Genomic DNA, 20,308 nt, shown 5'->3' with positions numbered 1-20,308 from the left:
TCTGGATAATCACTTACACATTAGTTTACAATGCTGCATATATCTGGAGAATCACTTACACATTAGTTTACAATGCTGCATATATCTGGAGAATCACTTACACATTAGTTTACAATGCTGCATATATCTGGAGAATCACTTACACATTAGTTTTTGTTCTGGTTGTTTTTAACCAGCTTGTGATTACCCCAGTATAAATATGCAAACAAATAAATCAAAACAAACTCCCTGGTGATGGTTTGCTATATTCTTCCACAGTTAAAGCTGATTTGCACTGCAGACCCAAGTGTAGTTTTAGCTGTAATGATTTTTAACAGATACAGTATACTACTAATCGAGAGTGAATTACCTCTGGCAAAAGCGCACCACTTAAATACTTTCTGACAACGCAGTTTAGAGCAATGGAACTCAACATAATATCGATCCACAGGTTATATCATGGATTAGATACGGTGTGGGGGTTCAGAATAAAATGCAGCAATGTTTTATTGTATTTTTATTGCAGTAATGCATACAGATCTCAGTGCAGAGTTGCTTTGTTTGAATGAGAGATCATAAAACAGGCAAAGATACGGAAGCTCAGTTATGTAAAAAGGAGTTCATATCTACCACATCATGCTTTTAAACTTTAATTTCCACAGAGCCGCATCCTGGTCAAACTTTACTGGCGACATCTTTCATTCATTCGTGCAGCACTTCCTCTCTATTCCAGTTGTAGGCTAAATTATATATATATATATATATATATATATATATATATATATATATATATATATATATATATACACACATATACATATAGATAGATAGATAGACAGATAGATAAATATCTACAACGTACTGTATGGAAATAGAAACTCAAGCAAGTATCCACACATGACCCATAACCTGCCTGGCAACAGACACGTCAAGATTATGATAATTATAATTATAAGTGGTAGAGGCTAGCTGCAAGCTTGCATCATGTAGCCAATACAAATACAGATGGACAGATAGAGGGTGATTGCAGGTGGAAGACACACAGAATCCCACTATTGCGCAGCCCCTGTTGACTTGTAGAATCGATGCCTGAGGTGGAATGCAATTTGGAGTAAATGTGCCCATATTTACAGGACTGAAACTTTGATAACAGCTATCAATGATGCCACTTTTCAAATCGGAAGTTAATTCAGCGATTCGCTCTTCTTTGTGCTATCTATTAAAGAATTGCTTAGTAGTTTAGTTTGTTTAGTAAACATTAGGAATTAATTTAACATATTTTGTGGGAGATAAATACAGTTTAATTATTATAAGTCTCAACAGTGCATTTATTGGTTTTGAATGCTTTAGAGGAATGTATTTCAGAATAGACTCCATTAGTTGTCCTTTCCCTTTTTTTATTATTATTTTCAGGTATCAAAGACAATGTTTGTCTGAGCTATGATAGGGTAGGGTTTAGTGAAGAAACAGGAAAATACCGAATTTACTGGTATCCATTTACCCATCCAATCGAGTCCTGAAATCTTGATAATCTATCATTCACACACACATAACCATGTTTATACTTGTGTTGTAAATTGGTGCCTTTTTAATACTATACAAGTTTATAATACAAGTAAAGCATATCTCTCTTTACAGGCAAAAGCGCAGAGTTTGCAAAAATCTGTTTCCCACAGAATGGACAAATCTACACAAACGGAAATCATTGGTCATGATGTGAGTACAAATGCTTTTATTAAACTCCTTATTGTTATTCTGCTACCAACCTATTTACACGTGCTGCTGTCTCCTTCACTTCTTTAATAAGATTAAAAGCAACACCATTCATCTTTTGCTCTTAAATGATTTGTGGACACTCTCTGCAATAATAAAAAGATAATTAGAAATGACAGCATACACGTATCTATTTAATTACTTGCTTAAACAATCACTCATATGCATTGTCTTGTATGAGCTACTTGCAGGGACGTGATTTATTTTGTCTTTATCTTGCAGTTTGAGATATTACTTACCCACTAATTACACGTCTAATGATGGCTGTTAAGGATATAATTATTGTTTTCACTGCAGTATATTTTGTAATGGAGTCAGACACACTGTCAGATACAGCTAACTTTGCACTTCTGTAGACACATTTAAAGAACTTTCATGGTTGTTTCCTTTGTGGGACCAGTGTGTTCTTCATTATCTCATTTGTTGTAGCATTTACTACATATTTTCTCTTCATTTATATTCTTCATAAATATTTCATTGTATACCACGTAATGTTCCTAAAAATGGTATTTAAATATAACCAGGGATAATTGAGGGGAGTCCTGAAAAAACCTAACCCACAATTTCATTTTCTTTAGATACTCTTGCGTCATATTACCAAGAGAAAAAATGTGTGTGTGGGTTTTTTCGAGTTATTTATTTATTTATTTGTTCTAGAAAATAGTTTTTGATGGTAATATTAAGCAAAATGAGATGAATCTGAAACAGAACAGTGGGATATCAAGTTTTGCAGGATTCACCTCAATTATCAAAAAAATAAAATGGCTGGAGTGCAAAATCAAATTGATTATGTTGTCCACAACAGGGATTGAGCATTATGAATCTACCAGCTACTATGGCAATGGCTTAACAACATATTGTTTAAATTTAGCATAATATTTGTTGTTGTTGTTGTTGTACTCGGGTGACAGCTTGGATTTCGGCATATTTTCTAGACTTCATCCAATTCTGTAGTTCTCTAGCTAAAAGAGGCACTTAATGCTGTATGCCAAACCATATGTATGTGTTCCTGTAGAAGCTTTTACAAATAATGAAACCACTGAACATTTAGATTGACGGTGACCAGCAACTATTGCTTAAAAGGTGTGAAAATTCTATGGGAGTGCACTGATGAAGAAAAAACAGCAATGGACAGTTGATGTTGGTAGCTTATTCCTTATGTCACTGCCTCAGCTGAGTTTGTCAGAGGCATGCTTTCAAAGTAAATAACTTCTGTTTTTTTAAAGGAGAAGAATCAATTTTAATGAGAAACATTTTGTTTAAAGTACATAGAGCTATTTCCATTGTTCCATAGGTCTCATATAGTCCTATAAAAAGACAAACACAATATGATAAAAGTGATTATAAAAATATATACATATATAAATTAAACATATATAAACAGTAATTTACATATTTTGTGCCAGAGCTGTGTTTTTCTTCACTTTTAAAAAACAGTACAGAGGGGTGAAAGCTAGCAAGTGGAAAAAATAAATTTGAAACTAATAAAAAAAGGAAACTGTCAATCAACGTTATATGCAAACTGCGACTTCTGAGCTCAAGCTATTCATCCATTCTTATTAATTAAGCTCTAATTGTTTATGGTTATTCATCCATAACTGCAGCATCATTCAAATCATATCCAGATACAAAATGATACACTGATAGCAGTATGTTACAGAGGACTTATATTCAGTATCTCATCAGAATTAACTATTTGATATAATGATTATATTATTATTATAGTTTATTTAGTGATTAAAACCAACTAAAAAAAAGAGAGAAGTAAATATTATTTAAAATGTGGTTGTAGAGCATTTGGTATTTTCCAAAATACAAAACACATTTTATGACCAGGTTAACCATATGTAGGTTGGTGTCAAAATTACATATATCAACAAAAGTTTGCATGTTAAAGTTTTTTTTTTGTTTTAATAAAAGACATCACTAATTGGGCATGTACCTTTTGATGGACGTAAATCTTTATCAGATCATTTTAACATATCTTCACTTACAGGTGATTTATGTAATTTCCATTACACAAGCTATCCGTAGGTAGGTGTTTTCATTTAACATGCAGTGTATTCTTTGGCCTTTGCAAAATGCTTGAACAAATGCTAAAGCCCTCCAACCCAAGAGATAACAGTTGTTTACTATTTCAAACCAGCAAAAAGCTGCTAATTGAGTCATCAGCAGGCATAATTATGTGCTTATTTAAAATCTTTATTTTAGATTTCTTCCAAGGGAAGTATAAGTGTTGATAAGAAGAAAATGACATGGCTAATATATTTTAGCGTAGCTTTAAACACAGTTTCAGATTGGAAAACAAGGCAAAGCAAAGACATATGGGTATATTTTAATGAGCAGAACAGCTTAAAGAGGTCCAACAGTTAGGCCAAAAAGCGCACATCCTCGATCTCCAACTTGTTGAATGTTGTATATTCACAATCATTTTGCTCTCCAAAAGTAACGGCTTGTGTATAGAAAAAGTTTTAAAAGTTACAAACTGCAGCCGGTCCTGCACGCTCTCTCAGCTTCCAGTAATCCAGCCTCAGCACTTCCAGGTTATGGCACACACACAGATGTCTTCACCCCTCCAATAGCAGATAGCAATCGGTAACCTAGCAACAACAGCCCTCGCAGCAATCAGCAGCCTTCTAACAATGCAATACAGACCCCCCCCCCCCAAGCAAGCTAAGCACTAGCCTTTTATGTCTCTTTTCCACTGTAGAACCGAGCCACGCCGGGGCAGTACCGAGCTCTCACGGTGTGGTTAAGGGGAGTCTGGGTTGTTTTTCCACTGCCGAGCCGAGCCATGCTACTGACGTCACACGCAACAAAAGACAGTTGTTATAAATTACTGTTATCAATAACTCAGTTTGCCAAAAGATGCACAAACAAATTGTATCCAAAAATTAATAGACCAAAGGTAAAGCTGTAGACAACCCGTGCGAGCGCAAGGAGAGCCATAGTTGTATGTATGGTACAGATGTATTTTGTTTTACTATAGTTTAGAATTTTATTTTCTGCATTTTTTTCATTTATATCAATATAATAAAGGTCAAGGAAGAGAAATGTGGTAGAATTTTGTGTTTTTGCATGTGTGAGTTAAGAGTACCATACCTGCGGTTCATGTCCATTTGCTTCAGAATTTCTGACGCACGACTGCAGATCTGCCTGAACACTTCTATCTGCCCACACAGAAACTAGAGGCTGCACTTCCTAAGCGTCCCAAGGCTGTACTTTTTTCTCCTCACACTCACTGCCCGCCATGTTTGTTGTTTTTCTTTCTGGAGTGTACTGACTGATACAATGAAAATCCTTAACCCCACCCCTGGCCCAGTTTGGCTCTGAGACAGATTCAGATGTCTTGTGTGGCCAGAGTTTCACGGCTTGGTTCTCGCTTGGCTTGACAAATAGCCAGTGGAGAAGCACTCGTACCCGTACCGTACAGAGCCCTCATGGGTCGGATGTACCAATAAATAAATAAATAAATACATTTGGGTATGGTGGCTTAATTGTTGTGACTAACCAAGCAAGATTCTGGAATTCATAAATACAAAACTCAACTTACAAGGTCAAAAAACAATTTCTAGTCGCAAGCAGATGTTTATAGATACTTATAAGTTGATTTGTGAGGAGAAAAGTTCAATAGATGAAACTAAACATTACCTCTTTTTTTTTTTAGAAGGGCTGCTACAGAGGCATCATTGACAAGCACCTGATTTTAGAGGGGCACAGTTGAGAAGAAAAATCTATTAAAGTGATTAAAGAAAAACAGTTATTCATAACTAGATTTTAATAATGCATTTACATTTACTACAGATATATTTTGCTTGGCTTAATAATTAATATTTTCTAGGAGGTGGAGATGTTCAAATTAGATTTTTCCTCTACTGCCCTAATGTTTGAAACTGCATATTAATACTGTTGTAAAAATTGTTTGATAAAGGTACCAAACTGAAAAGCAAAATAAAAATTTCTAAGCACTTATATTCTTTCTTAAAATTATTGAATAAAATAATAAAGTAAGAGGTGCTTGAGGCTTTATACAGTAACTAAAAAATTGGTTCATGTTTATGGATGTTCAATTGCCTCAGCTTACACCATTTTTTAACGTTTCATAAATTGCAAGGCAGGCAAAAATGTTTCTATCTACATGCCTTTGAGGAGAAAGAAGATACATTTAAATAATATTTTTATTGAAAAATGGAAGAAAAATGCAGATCAGGCAAACGGCACACTTTGAATTTCATTTTTGTAATAAACAAAAGTTTCAGCATATGATAAAGTTCTAAATGTTCACAGTTATTAAAAAAGAAGATGATCTGCTTTAAGGAGCCTAGACTGAGCTGTAATGGAGCACCAAATGTACCGTATGACTTTTCTATTCTGATATATTCTGTTTTAACAATAAAGAATAAGTTATGTTGCCATGACACACACACAAGCAGCTCTTTTTTTGTTTGTTTTGTTTGTATCAACCTGCCTCCACCACACTACTACGGCTAATACCACACAAAACCATTTAAGCTGGCAACTTCATATTTTAGGTGTTGTTGAAACCCTGCAGGCAAAGTCTAACTGTATCCTTCACTTTGACCTGTGACCTAAAATGGCCACCATATTGGGGTCATGTGACTTTTTGGTTTACCAGTGCTTCAAGATATTGCCTTTATGCCTAATGCACAGGTGTATTTGTGATTCTCCAGGATATTCTCTAGATTTCGGGTGTCCTTCAGGAACAATTAACCTTTTCTTGACAGTTTCTCAACTATTTGAGGTAGTGACTTTATATCCGCAACCATGACATTGACCTCTGACCTAATACTGCTGCATAGAGACAGAACACTTTAATTTATTGTCTTAATTTTTGGTAATCAGCTTATTGTTTAATTTTCTTACTTAAGTTCCATGACCAGTGCGGTCCAGGAAAAGAAAATAAAACCCTTACCCTGCTGCATTGGTTTAAACTCTTGCCTTATCAATAATACAGACCATGACATGGGATCGTTTTAGTTGGTACATAGTTGTATTCTATGATTCTCTTTCAAAAAGTATAGTAATAGTATACAAAAGTATAGTAATAGTATACAGGTGGTGTCCATTAACCATTGGTGCTACATATATAACCTCTGGACATATATTTTAATAATAACATCTTTTTTTTCACATTTCCATTTTACTTTATGTTTACAAACCATCGAGCTGATATGACAAACCCTAAAGATCATGCTTTGTTTTTGACCTCTGGTGAAAAAAAAAAGTTAATTCTGGTGAAACACAGGTTAATAAGATCTGAGTCCCACATGGAAGTTGCAATATTTTGCTGGATGATGGTTGTTCATGTTGTCAGGCTGTTTTTCTAATTTCCATGTTCATTTTAAGTCTAAACAAGGGTTTGTTGCCTTTCATGATTACTTTGAAATTTTCTTAATGAGGCTGAGCAATATAGTTTCCATGGTGGGTTACTTTTATGATCAAAAAACAGCTGTCCATTTTGACATGACCCCTGGATGAACATAAAAAATAACTTTAAAAATGTAAAACAAGGTACAAAAAAAATGAATACAGGGAGTTTCATGTTCTGTATGGAGCGCTAATGCGTCTCCCCTACATTAAATCTACAGGGTTGTGGCAGGTTATAGGGTCTTATAGGTTAACTGATTTTATAATATAGAGGTTAGAAAATGTTTAAATCCATATATAATGGTACAGTAGTTGGACAGATTTTTTTTTAAAAACCTTTCAACAGGGTATACAGCAAACATGGGAAGCAATGATGGCACTGATTCCATGATCAAAAAGGTACAGCATCATAACTCAAAGCTATTTGATACAGCTAGCAGATGTTTACAACGTCTTGTTCAATTTTTATATTATGTTAAAGACTGGTCCAGAAAAGTGGTTGGACTTTTATTTGGCTAGAAAAAAATCACAATATAAGGTAGTCAGTTTAGCCTCTGTGTTTTCCAGTGGCCTGGGAACAAGCATGGATAATTAAAGAGAAGGCCAAAACATTGCTTAGAAAAATAACCACCTCTGATTTGTTAAACAGCATCACATGGCCGTGCGTATATATAGCGTATACCATGAGTCGCTTCATACTGAATAAATCACAACGCACCACTACATTTTAAATTCCATGACAAACTGACATTTTATTTTTTATTAGTTACAAAAACACTGCCAGAAATGAGTGACATTCCACCCATGTCCTACAATATTTAGGGTTGAAACTCCAGATAACTGGTACAACACCAACTTTCTGAGTGAAGACAGCAGTCCACCTGAAAAAAAATAAAAATAAAATAAGTGCGCCAGCAACTATCAAGAGTAGACACATAACAGAACAGCTAAATGAAATAGAAGAAAACAAAGATTGAAAAAACACAAAAAATACAACATGGGCTGTTAATGAGCTTAAAGAAAAAAAATATGGACATTCATTTTAAGGAAATAAGTAAAAAAAAAAAAAATCTCAGCAACATAAGGGAATTTTATGCCAGTGCAAGAAGTTCAACTGGGGACCAGTGCAAGAAGTTCAACTGCTGACAGCGACTTTAAATCCAACAAGAATGTATTCTTGGCAGTCATGAAAATTTTTAGAAAAGCAGGTAAAGACAAGACCAGACTCCACCCCCCGAATTACCAGCTTGGATTTGAAGCGTCTGCACTGTTCCCTGACATCGCGGTCGGATTGGTGCGTAAAGTCTGGTTTGATTTTCAACTTAATCTGGCACAACGTGGACACAAGGGTATCCGACAACTAACAAAAACATCTTTTGAGTTCCGAAATGATGAAAACGGACCTGAATATGTGTGCCTTGCATATAACGAGTACACAAACTCACCTGCAAATACAGCTTCAGTATCCATGGCAGCTTTTCCCCTTACTTCCTCGGTGTCATTTGAAACTCCACCCATCATAAGTGTGTGTTCAGTTCTCTAGTTTCTAGTGAGATGACACTTTCAATGCAGAAATTCACAATAAAAGGACATGTGCAATTTATTTTTAATAAGCGAACAATAAATTAAATTAAATTAAATTTGGGGCTATATTACACTGCAGATATATACACAATAAAAGTTTCTGGTTTTGTCTTGATTTATAATCAGTTTTAATTATTTGGATTATTTTTCATCCCCCAATTGACAGTTAGCTGTGTTATAAGCAGTATAAACCACTTTGGGTTGTGCGGTTCCGGTGATATATACCACTTCAGGCATGGTATATACCTCTGGCAAAAGTGCAACGCTTAAATACTTTCTGACAACGCAGTTTAGAGCAATGGAACTCAACAAAATATCAATCCACAGGTTATATCATGGATTAGATACGGTGTGGGGGTTCAGAATAAAATGCAGCAATGTTTTATTGTATTTTTATTGCAGTAATGCATACAGATCTCAGTGCAGAGTTGCTTTGTTTGAATGAGAGATCATAAAACAGGCAAAGATACAGAAGCTCAGTTATGTAAAAAGGAGTTCATATCAACCACATCATGCTTTTAAACTTTAATTTCCACAGAGCCGCGTCCTGGTAAACTTCACTGGCGACATCTTTCATTCATTCGTGCAGCACTTCCTCTCTATTCCAGTTGTAGGCTAAATTATATATATATATATATATATATATATATATACACACACCTGTATATATGCCCAAATATATGGCACACAGTATATATACAGTTAAAAAGGCAGACTCACTGTGACCTACAGAGTATGTTGTCAACACTTTGTCAGAAGTGCTATCTGTCCCTAACACATCAAAATAAAAAGCGTCCCATTTTCTGAAACTAGAATGACCTTCCTAATAATCTTAATAGTCCAAATCATCTTTAATATTCATGTTGATTTTATATAATGTTATTATTATCCAATGGTACTTACAAGTATAAACATATATTTAGAGTGGGTTTCTGTATTTTAAGGTTGATCTTTTTTTAATCGCTTACCCTTGCTTTGTATTTTGAAGCTTGATGAAAGTAAGACCTTGGTCCCAATAAGAATTTAAAAAAAGAATGCCAAGAAATTGTGCCATTTGTGGAATAATACATGTTACCCACGTCACATATTATATTCAAATACTGAAAAGTGTTACATTTAGAATATGAAATCGAATAAATCGAATTTGTATACTTTTTGGTATTGCTCCCCTGTATTACATTTTCATTTAAAAATATACAATCTTGTAAAATCAAGGCCCTTCTTATAGAAGCGACACCAGTAGAAGTGTGCAATTCTGTATAAAAAACACCATATTCAAACTACCTAAAGCACGTGCTGAATTCATTCTCATTTATGTTTTCAACACTTGATGATCATGCATTGTTTAAGCAATATAACCCTGATTGGAGGGCATTATCTGCTAGGGCAGCAGTGTGGAGTAGTGGTTAGGGCTTTGGACTCTTGACCGGAGGGTTGTGGGTTCAATTCCTGGTAGGGAACACTGCTGCTGTACCCTTGAGCAAGGTACTTTACCTAGATTGCTCCAGTAAAAACCCGACTGTATAAATGGGTAATTGTATGTAAAAATAATGTGATATCTTGTAACAATTGTAAGTCGCCCTGGATAAGGGCGTCTGCTAAGAAATAAATAATAATAATAATAATAATAATAATAATCACCTGTTGACCATGTCTGGAAGGTAAGAGCTAACGTACAGAAAAGTTCAATTACCAGGCAATAATACCCGATAATTGGGTTTAGAAACTGGTAAAATATTAGTTTTTTAACTTTTCAAAGGTTTATTGACATTTACAACGTTTTGCTTTCTTTTCATTTCGTTTTTGATGGAAGCCAGGCATTCTACAGTATCTGGAAGTTCTGTGGCCAACTACTGTGCAGTAGTGCCCTCCGTTGCAGCTTCCAGATTGAACTAACCGTCTTCCTTATTCCAAATGAAACACAATGTCACAATGTAACCTTTCAGCTGCGTTTAACCACATGCTCTCTATCTATATGTAGAGTCGGTGGGACTAGCAGTTGAAAAGTCATATTGTGATATGATTTGAATGGAATGAGGGAGGCTGTCCTAGCAGTTAGGATAATCCTAGCAAACTCAAAGCAAACTCAAAGCCAGTTAAAGTGACGTACTTCATGGCAAGAGTTTACACATAGGCAACGCAGGGCTTGGCCAAAACACACACACACACACACACAAGACAAGAACGCCATTATGTCACATGTACACAACAGCATAATATCAAAACTGTCACAAGGCAAAGAAAAGTCACAGTAAAAAAATGAAATGACAATTGAATAACTATTTAGCACTTGTATTGCGTCTGGCTTCATTATAATTGCGCCAAACGCAGGGAAAACATTGTGCCAAGACAAAGCGATACAGACATTAGAGTTGCATTTGCATAGAGTTTAGTAAACCAGCTTCTTTGTTGCATCTGTATCTCACCACACTGTCACAACAACAAGCTATTATTATTATTATTATTATTATTATTATTATCAATATTTGCCTTCACTTGAAACGTCTTGTAAACACCAGATGTTGCTCACGCATTTCCGACAAATACGCGACGCTCTTTCGGCATGTTCCGTTTTTTGTAAGCACCAAATAAACCAAAAGAACAAGAATAACAGCACAGCACATAAAGTATTTTCCATGTTGGGCATGATGGAAAACGTTTTTCCACTTCCACTCTAGTAATCAGCAAGAGAGTGTTTGGAAAAGTGCAATGTGAAACCAATAGAACTCTAGTCTGGATGAACCAAACAAACTAATTTGAATCCACTATAAAATAAACTGAAGTCTGCTTGAATTTTTCTGGTGTGAAACAAACCAAAGCAAACTGGAAAAAAAAGTGTGTTTGTTTGCAAGTGTATTTGGTGGGAAAGTGCCCTTACTTTTGGAGAGACGCCTATAGTATAGTGGTCATTATAACACACTTTCAACTGCAGCTAGTTGTCTGTTGATAATTACATCATCTCTTCAGCTTACATCATCCCTGCCAAGAGACTCTTGTACTGAACAATATATGAAATGCTAATCAATTTATTCTAGAGAGATTGTTTTAAGCAGGTAAGATCACATAGCAGCCTCTCATCATTAATCAAAGGATTTTAATTTCCTAAGTATATCCAATTAAAAGTTCTTACAACGTATCCTAAATATGTGTTTCTTAGCTCCTTTTTAATAAAACAATGTACCTTTAAATGTATCAAGCATTTCACTGTTTCACATTACTGCATATGTCTGTCTCCTTTAATTCACATTATTAACATTGCTCAATTCAACACTTCCCTTGTCAAATCTGATCTCAGGACTGCAGTCAGTTCAATCCATCAGGCTGGACGAACGTCACTGCTCAAATCAGTAATCATACCCCCAGGCCCTCTGATAACTGATTTTAGCCTAATTTTGCCAGAAAATTGGAACAATCAGCTTCAATATTAAGTAATCACGCCCCAAGGCACTTCCTCCTGCACGCTCCAGAGAACCATCTCCTGATGCTTTCAGAAAACCTCCCTTATTGTATCACACAGCCCTTTAGAAATGTTGAGAGAATTTCTCAGTGTTATTGGGTTGGTTTGTATAAAATATACAAGGTGCACAGAATACACAAATAACAATATTCTGTGCTGTCTGCTATGGGAGGGGGTTTCATCCAGGGCCCTGGGGCTACACAGAACAACAGAAATGCAAAAAATAAAAATTGTATAAAACGGTAGTATATATTAAACCACTGTGCTGAAATATAACATTTTTGTTTAGCAGCTCAAAGGTTATAGTCTGACTACAGTTTCAGAATTATCATCCGGCTGTACTAGTACACAGGTGAGATTTCGATTGAGTGTGTTTCCACTCTGTGATATTAGGCGCGGCTGCCTGTTTAGTAACAGCAATTATATAGCGGCTAGTTGGATTTGTTTTCAGTGTTTAATAAGAGTTCATCCAGATTATCCTGTGTATCGTTTCTCGAGTCAAAAGAAAAACGAAGGAAGTAAAGAATCTACAGAAAGTGCAACACGACAAAATATACCTTTCCTTCAGATAATTGTTGTTGTCTTTAATAAAGAAGTTTATCATTGTTAGTTATTAGTTCTATCTTGAGGTTAATGTTTTTGATGTTGTAAACATTTTAAATGGCACACAATTATTATTATTATTATTTGTTTATTTAGCAGACGCCTTTATCCAGAGACTAGGGTGTGTGAGCTATGCATCAGTTGCAGAGTCACTTACAATTACGTCTCACCCGAAAGACGGAGCACAAGGAGGTTAAGTGACTTGCTCAGAGTCACACAATGAGACAGTGGCTGAGGTGGGATTTGAACCAGGGACCTTCTGGTTACAAGCCCTTCTCTTTAACCACTGGACCACACAGCCTCAATTATGCTGAGATGTGAAGTAAAACGTAATGTGATAAATAGTTACAGTGCAGACTATTTTGGATTATTTTGCCAAATAGAAAGCGAACACTGGTGTTTGCTGAAGAGCTTCCCAAATACCGTCTTTTGATTCTGTGCATCCAAAGACTTGTAATTTAATGTTTTAAGAATTACTGCTTGGTATGCTGTCCTAAACTAGCTGTTTGTCAGTCTCAAACTGTTGTGACATAAATTTTATATATATGTTAATCAGACTATTCTGCCTTTTATTGCAACTGTGGTATCATTAAGTAGAGCGGAAATTGTAAAGCGGTACTTGAGCTGAAACCTCCAGACAGAAGGGGTACAGTTTAAAAAAAAAAGATTGAAAACCACTGTGCTATGGTGTTTTTGATTGTTTACAAGGGCTGCATGTTACTGTGCAATTATATAAGAGGTGCACATTAAACAAGGGAATTCTTAGCAAACCGCAACAAAAACGAGCATTGCATAAAATCACGAAAAAAACAAACAGAAAAATTGAAAATGTTATTTTGTTTTTATGTATCCATTTTCTAATAACAATAGAACCCTCATAAGAGGGCTTTATAAAGCCCTCTTCTTTGGGTTATTATTATTATTATTATTATTATTATTATTATTATTATTTCTTAGCAGACGCCCTTATGCAGGGCGACTTACAATTGTTACAAGAGATCACATTATTTTTACATACAATTACCCATTTATACAGTTGGGTTTTGTTGCTTAAATAGAAAATGAAATAAGGCATTCCATATCATTACAGCACAATACAATACAGTTTATCAAAAGAAGTAGTTATCAGTGTTTATCTGTGATTTTACTGTATATATTCCTCTATCAAATGACATTTAGATATGATATATTTAGAAACATAATTTCCGCAACCACTGTTCTAAACCAGGGCTACTTAAACTCGGTCCTGGGAACCCCCTGTGTCATCTGGTTTTCATTCCAAATGAGCTCTCAATGACTTAACTAGACCCTTAATTGAACTAATACATTGCTTAACTGGACCTTTTTAATTGTTCTCAGCTCCTAAAAAGTTGCAGAATTCAAGTTGGCTGTAACATTTTATAAGTAATTTGAACTTGAATTCTGCAACTGTTTAAAAGCTGAAAACAATTAAAAAGGGCTAATTAAGCAAATTATTAGTTCTATTAAGGGTTTAGTTAAGTGATTGAGAGCTGAGTTGGAATGAAAACCAGGATACATGGGGGGTCCCCAGGACCGGGTTTGAAAAGCCCTGTTCTAAACTAATGGTTTTGCTCAGTGTTGTGCTGGTTGCAATGCATACACACTATACTGGAGGTGGATGAGCTGGTTGGAGGGGCAAAGAAATATGGACTATTTTATAAATATGGATATCAAGCTATTTGTATATATAATGTCGTTTTCTCCAGTGCAAAATATAGTCACACCATGGTACAGTATTTGTTTGTCTATAACAGGAGTTTCCAATACTGGTCCTGCAGGGCCGGTATCCCTCCTGGTTACTTAACAAACTGACTGTTCATCTGAGTGATCTATTCCAGGAGTTTATCAGTGATTACAGCTTACGAAAATTTGTGGTACCAAATATTTTAAAATACCGTTGGTAAAAAGTGCTACTGGAAGGAAATCTTTTGCTTTTGCTGCATTAATGCAGGAATGCATTGCCGATGGGACTTAGATCTGATCGTCAATTTAAAAATGTGTTGTTTCATTATCTGAAGAAGCCCTGTGTATCTGAAGAAGCCCTGTGTATTTATATGATGTTGTGTAGAGTTTTAAATGTGTATTCTGTGTGTTTTATATGATTGTAATTTGCTGCTGGATGTCATTGTAAATGAGCTAATTATAGCTCATATGGCCTTTTTCCAATAAAAATGTTAAATGAATGAAACTGACCACTGAGAAGTGAACATACGTGGCGCACAGTTTAAAGACCCTGGCTGACAAATTTGTACACAGCCATAGTAATGGCATACATGGCACAAATGGCAAACAGGTGGACAAAGATAGAGGAGGATGGACTATGCTGCTCTATCCAAAACACAGGAACATGGTTTAAGTTTGTAATTCATCACAGCTCGTGTTATTTATTAATGTCATCACACTGAGGTTTATTTCTACTTACAGTTTAACTTTTTATTTTAAATTGAAACAGTGAACTTAAAACAGCAAAATGACCTTTGTGCAAAAATATAGACATCAATAAAAACTAAATACATTACCAAGAACTTTTTACACAATTGTTATACCAAATGAATCACGATATCGCATATCACACAGACTCTCGCGTCTCTATTTATCAATGTTTCAAAAACTCACTCTTGGTCACATTTTACTAAACATTTTTAAAGTAATAAATTAACAATTTCTATAATGAACTATAACATATTTATCATAGTAAAGTTAAGTTATTATCTGTAAACAAATTCATTGTCTGGAGCTTGGTGTACATTATCGTCGATACACTACGGTTTGAGATTCAAGCTACATCTGCATATTTCAAGTGGATGGAAGCTGAAATTACTTTTTAAAAACACCCTTTTCTTATACCAATACAGTACTGGCATCATTTTAATAGCAAAACTGTATTTATCTTAAGTATTTCAATTGTGGGGAAACCTCAAAGTTTCTATAAATATATTTCAAGGGCAATTCTCATCCCTCTCATGAAATCTGCATTATGCCACACTCGCTCTAGCACTCAATGCTGCCTCAGGGGCCGGTTAAAGGGATCTAATCTAGGATCCAGACTCCGATCTGAGTGGCTTCAGTGCTCTTTGAAGACTAAAGTCATGACTTTGGAATTCCATGACTCAGAAGTGACTGAATAATATAGCTATTTGCCACACTCATCAGTCACGACAACACTGGGCCAACAATTTATTGTTTTGAATGATTGCCGCAGGAGAGAGAGAGAGAGAGAGAGAGAGAGAGAGAGAGAGAGAGAGAGAGAGAGAGAGAGAGGCCCTTCATTTAAAATAAACTTTTTATGCATGTAGTAACTTTGATACTGTTTTCAGTTTAACACTATTATTATTATTATTATTATTATTATTATTATTATTATTATTATTATTATTATTATTATTATTATTATTATTATTATGTATTTATTTGGCAAATGCCTTTATCTAAGACGACTTAAAGGTGTTATAGGGCAGTACAGGGTTACAATGCAAGTTAATATGTTAATATGCTTTAAATATAAACAACTAATATCACGCAATAAACCCTTTGCAGTCCATAGAATTCTGCGCCTGTCAGGCTCGTCAGGTCCAATTGATTTTACACAAGCTGTTTATTTTACACACTCTGTTTAAAAGTAATTTTATCCACAATTTTCTTTTTGAGTGCTGGATGCGGAAGCAGCCATCTTGGTTGTTTATGTCTGTGGTGAAGGGACTATGCGTTTTGCTCAGATACGCCTCCTTTTTTTCCCGGCTTTTCCCTGCTTCACTCGGCTGCTCGGCCACTCGGCCATTGAAAGCTTTTCACAGCTTTTATTGGAGAAAAGCAACTAGAGACCTGTGAATGACACCATTTTGACCACAGAGTATTAAACTTTTCTGTGCTAATGCAGTAATGTCGGCAGTTTGAAATGTGCACAAAAAGACATGGACTAGACTTATCCATATTGAGAATGAAATTAGATTTATTTTTACTTAAATATGTATGCGTGAATGTAGCAATGTGCCCCGCCCCTGTGTGTATTTGTGTGTTATATGTTGCGTGTGGTGTGTTAATGTTGGTGTATAGATATTGGTGCACGGGATGTAAATGGGTCTGTGTAGCACGAGTGATGTAAAATATATAGTTGTATTTAGGCATGGGGATTGCACTTCACGTGCATTTAAAGTATTTAATAATATGTGAGCACGGGATTGCACAAATTAGTTCACGTGCTGGGATTCAAGTGAACAATTAATTAGTAATTGAATCCCGGCACAACAGTATATATTGATGCACATTTCACTCACTCGGGGTTGTGTGTTCAGGGCGAAGGAACGGAAGAGAGTGAGGAGATAAAAATAGTAAGAAGCAATTGCTACGTGGTGCTGGAGGACCAGCACGGTACTTGTTTATTTGGTGTTCGTCTGTTCGTTTTGGTTATGTCTGTTTATTTTGGCGTCAAGTGCCGTGTTCTGTTTTGTTCAAACCTTTTATTTTCTGTGTGTAATAAAACACAGAGCGCCGCAGTGTCTCAGTTTCACTCACCAGTACTGCCTGTCTTTGTGTTTCTTTCTGGCCTGACGTCACCCCTACAGCCAGCCTGTTCACAGTGAATCACACTGATGTAATAAAAATGTGTCTTTTTGTACAGGGATCCTTTTATATATTTCAGGTATCAGATTAGTAAAGAAGGGTTTATAGGTTACAGCAATGGCCAAAAATGTAGCATCACTCTATAAAATTAACTAATATTGCTTCCACAGCTGCAGCGTGGTAAGTGGCTGCGTGGGAGAAATGCTTTGTGGAAAAGTGCAGAGCAGTTTAAAAGTAGTAAGGAGAAATTAATAACTGCTTTAATCAGAAAATACAGTAAATTGGGAAATTACTGCAGCTTAAATTCTAACTGCTGCATGTCTTTTTCTGATAACAAGCTGAAACTCAGGCCAGCTGATTACTTTCACATTCAAACTCGGCACCATTCTGAGAGAAGGGGGCGGAGCTAACAAAGCACGAACAGGCTCACACACAAAGGCAAGACAGTCCACAGCAGCAGCATCCTGCATGGGAGAAGTGTTTCATGGAAAAGTGCAGAGCAGTTTAGAAGCAGTTTGAAAGCTGCAGAAACTAAACTTAAACTTACAAAAAATGAACATGGTTTTCAGCCAGTAATCTGTGACACCTGCATGATGTGGGAAATCTGAGAATACCCAGCAGAGCTAAACCAAGTGCAGCAAAATCCAGGACTTGCTTCAACAAGTATGCTAGAAATGAAGCTGCATGAAATGACAGAGCAATAGGAGTTTGAGGAGCTGGCACACCCGAAATTCTTGGAAGTTTGCACCCCTGACATACAAAAAGCCACCAGGGAGATAGAAGTGTGCAGTAGTGGTTAGGGCTCTGGACTCGTGACCGGAGGGTTGTGGGTTCAATCCCAGGTGGGGGACACTGCTGCTGTACCATTGAGCAAGGTACTTTTCCAAGATTGCTCCAGTAAAAACCCAACTGTATAAATGGGTAATTGTAAAAATAATGTGTAAAAAAAAATGTAATTGCATGTAAAAATAATGTGATATCTGTAACAACTGTAAGTCACCCTGGATAAAGGCGTCTGTTAAGAAATAAATAATAATAATAATAATAGAAGAGGGTCAAAACAGCTGGGTTCAGATAGGCAGAAAAAAGAAACGTGAGGTGGAGGGGTAGCACTATACATCAAAAATAGTCATGAAGCCCAGGTGTTAAATCTGGAAGAAAAAAACAATGCAGAATCAAAATGGGTCAGAATAATGGACAAGAATTTGAAGAGCATAATAATAGACGCATGCTATAGACCGCCAAATTCAGAAACCAAGCAAAATAATCTGTTATACAATGACATTACAAATGTGTGTAGCAAAGGAGAAGCCATACTAATGGGGGATTTCAACTTCCCCCATATGAAATGGGAAAACCCGGTGGGGAGCACGACAGCCGAAATTGAAATGGTAGAAATGACAAATGACTGCTTCCTAACACAATTTGTCAAGGCACCAACTAGAGGGGGGGGGGCATGCCTTGATTTAGTCTTTTCAAATAACAAAGACAGAATAACTAAAACAGGTCAGAGAACCATTGGCAAACTCAGATCACAACATGGTCTCATATGAAGTGCTTTTTACAACCTGAAAAGTAACAACTAAAGCTAAGGTTTACAATTTAAAAAAGACAAACTATGAAGGAATGAAACATAGACTAACATCAGTAGATTGGAGTAAAATAGAGAAGACATCCACAGAGAAAGGATGACTATTTTAAAAAAAATGTAGTACTAGAGGCGCAAAAAAAATACATCCCAAAAGTAGAAAAATCAAAATCTGAAACAAAATGGCCAAAACGGTTTATTAGATCAATTAAAACTATATATTTAGAGAACAAGGCACTTTATAGAGCGTTTAATATGGACTAAGAACAAAATGCACAGAAAAAGCACTTGAAACTGCAAGCGCAAGTCAAAAAGGAAGCTAGAAAGTCAGAGAGAGAGAGAGAGAGATAGAAATGAACATTACCAAGGGGGCTAAAACCAATTCCAAAAAGTTTTCCCAATATTATAACAGCAAAAGAACATTCAAGGAGGAAGTAAAATGTCTAATACAAATGGCAACATCATAGATTAAGAGAAAAATTAAATGATTATTTTTCACAGGTTTTTACAAAGGAGGACACAGACAAGTGTCCCACATGTCGACCTGTTCCTATCCAATTTTAAATAACTTTAGCATAACAGAGGCAGATGTGTTAAAGGGACTAGGAGCTCTTAAAATAAACAAATCCCCTTGGCCGGATGAGATCTGAAAGAAGTTATTTACAAACTGCTAACTAAGATCATGCAACAGTCTCTTGAGACAGGGGTTGTACCGACTGGAGAATTGCAAACGTAATACCGATTCACAAAAAGGTAGACAAAATCGAACTAGGTAAATTAAGACCAATAAGCCTGACTTCTATTATATGGAAACTATAATAATATCCAAAATGGAAAATTATCTATATGATAACAGTATCCGACAGTCAGCATGGTTTTAGGAAAGGGAGAGCGTGTCTGACTAACATGCTTGTTTTTTTTGAGTATGCAACATCGACAATGGATAATTGCAAAGCATATTATGGTTTATTTAGATTTCCAGAAAGCTTTTGACAAAGTCCCGCATAAGAGATTACTTCTTATACTGAACGCAGTAGAGATTCAAGGAAATGCATGCACATGGATTAGGGAGTGGTTAACATATAGAAAACAGAAAGTACTGATTAGAGAAGAAACCTCAAAATGGAGCAAAGTAACCAGCGGAGTACCACAGGGATCAGTGTTAGGTCCTCTGCTCTTCCTAATTTACATTAATGACTTAGATTCTGGTACAGTAAGCACACTTGTTAAATTTGCAGATGACACAAAAATAGGAGTAGTGGCAAACACTGTTGCAGTAGCAAGGTCATTCAGAATTATCTAGACATCATCCAGAACTGGGCAGACACATGGCAAATGACATTTAATATAAAAGA

General features: G+C 35.8%; 1 protein-coding gene across 5 annotated transcripts in view; it reads left to right on the top strand.

Annotated features, from left to right (window-relative positions):
• LOC117409687 (serine-rich coiled-coil domain-containing protein 1-like) overlaps positions 1-20,308 on the top strand; it is a 667,826-nt gene that overhangs the window by 416,032 nt on the left and 231,486 nt on the right. For 3 of the 5 annotated variants that reach the window (XM_034905803.2, XM_034905798.2, XM_058996863.1), the window contains exon 9: positions 1,618-1,695. In XM_034905803.2, the coding sequence (XP_034761694.2) occupies positions 1,618-1,695 (78 nt within the window). Of the gene's footprint in view, positions 1-1,617; positions 1,696-5,419; positions 8,249-20,308 lie in introns of those variants that run through there. The other 2 variants (XM_058996874.1, XM_034905808.2) reach the window with 2 other exon arrangements.

This window comes from Acipenser ruthenus, chromosome 2 (assembly GCF_902713425.1).
Source record: "Acipenser ruthenus chromosome 2, fAciRut3.2 maternal haplotype, whole genome shotgun sequence".
Classification (NCBI taxonomy): Eukaryota; Metazoa; Chordata; class Actinopteri; order Acipenseriformes; family Acipenseridae; genus Acipenser; species Acipenser ruthenus.
This window is presented reverse-complemented; position numbering and strand designations above follow the sequence as displayed.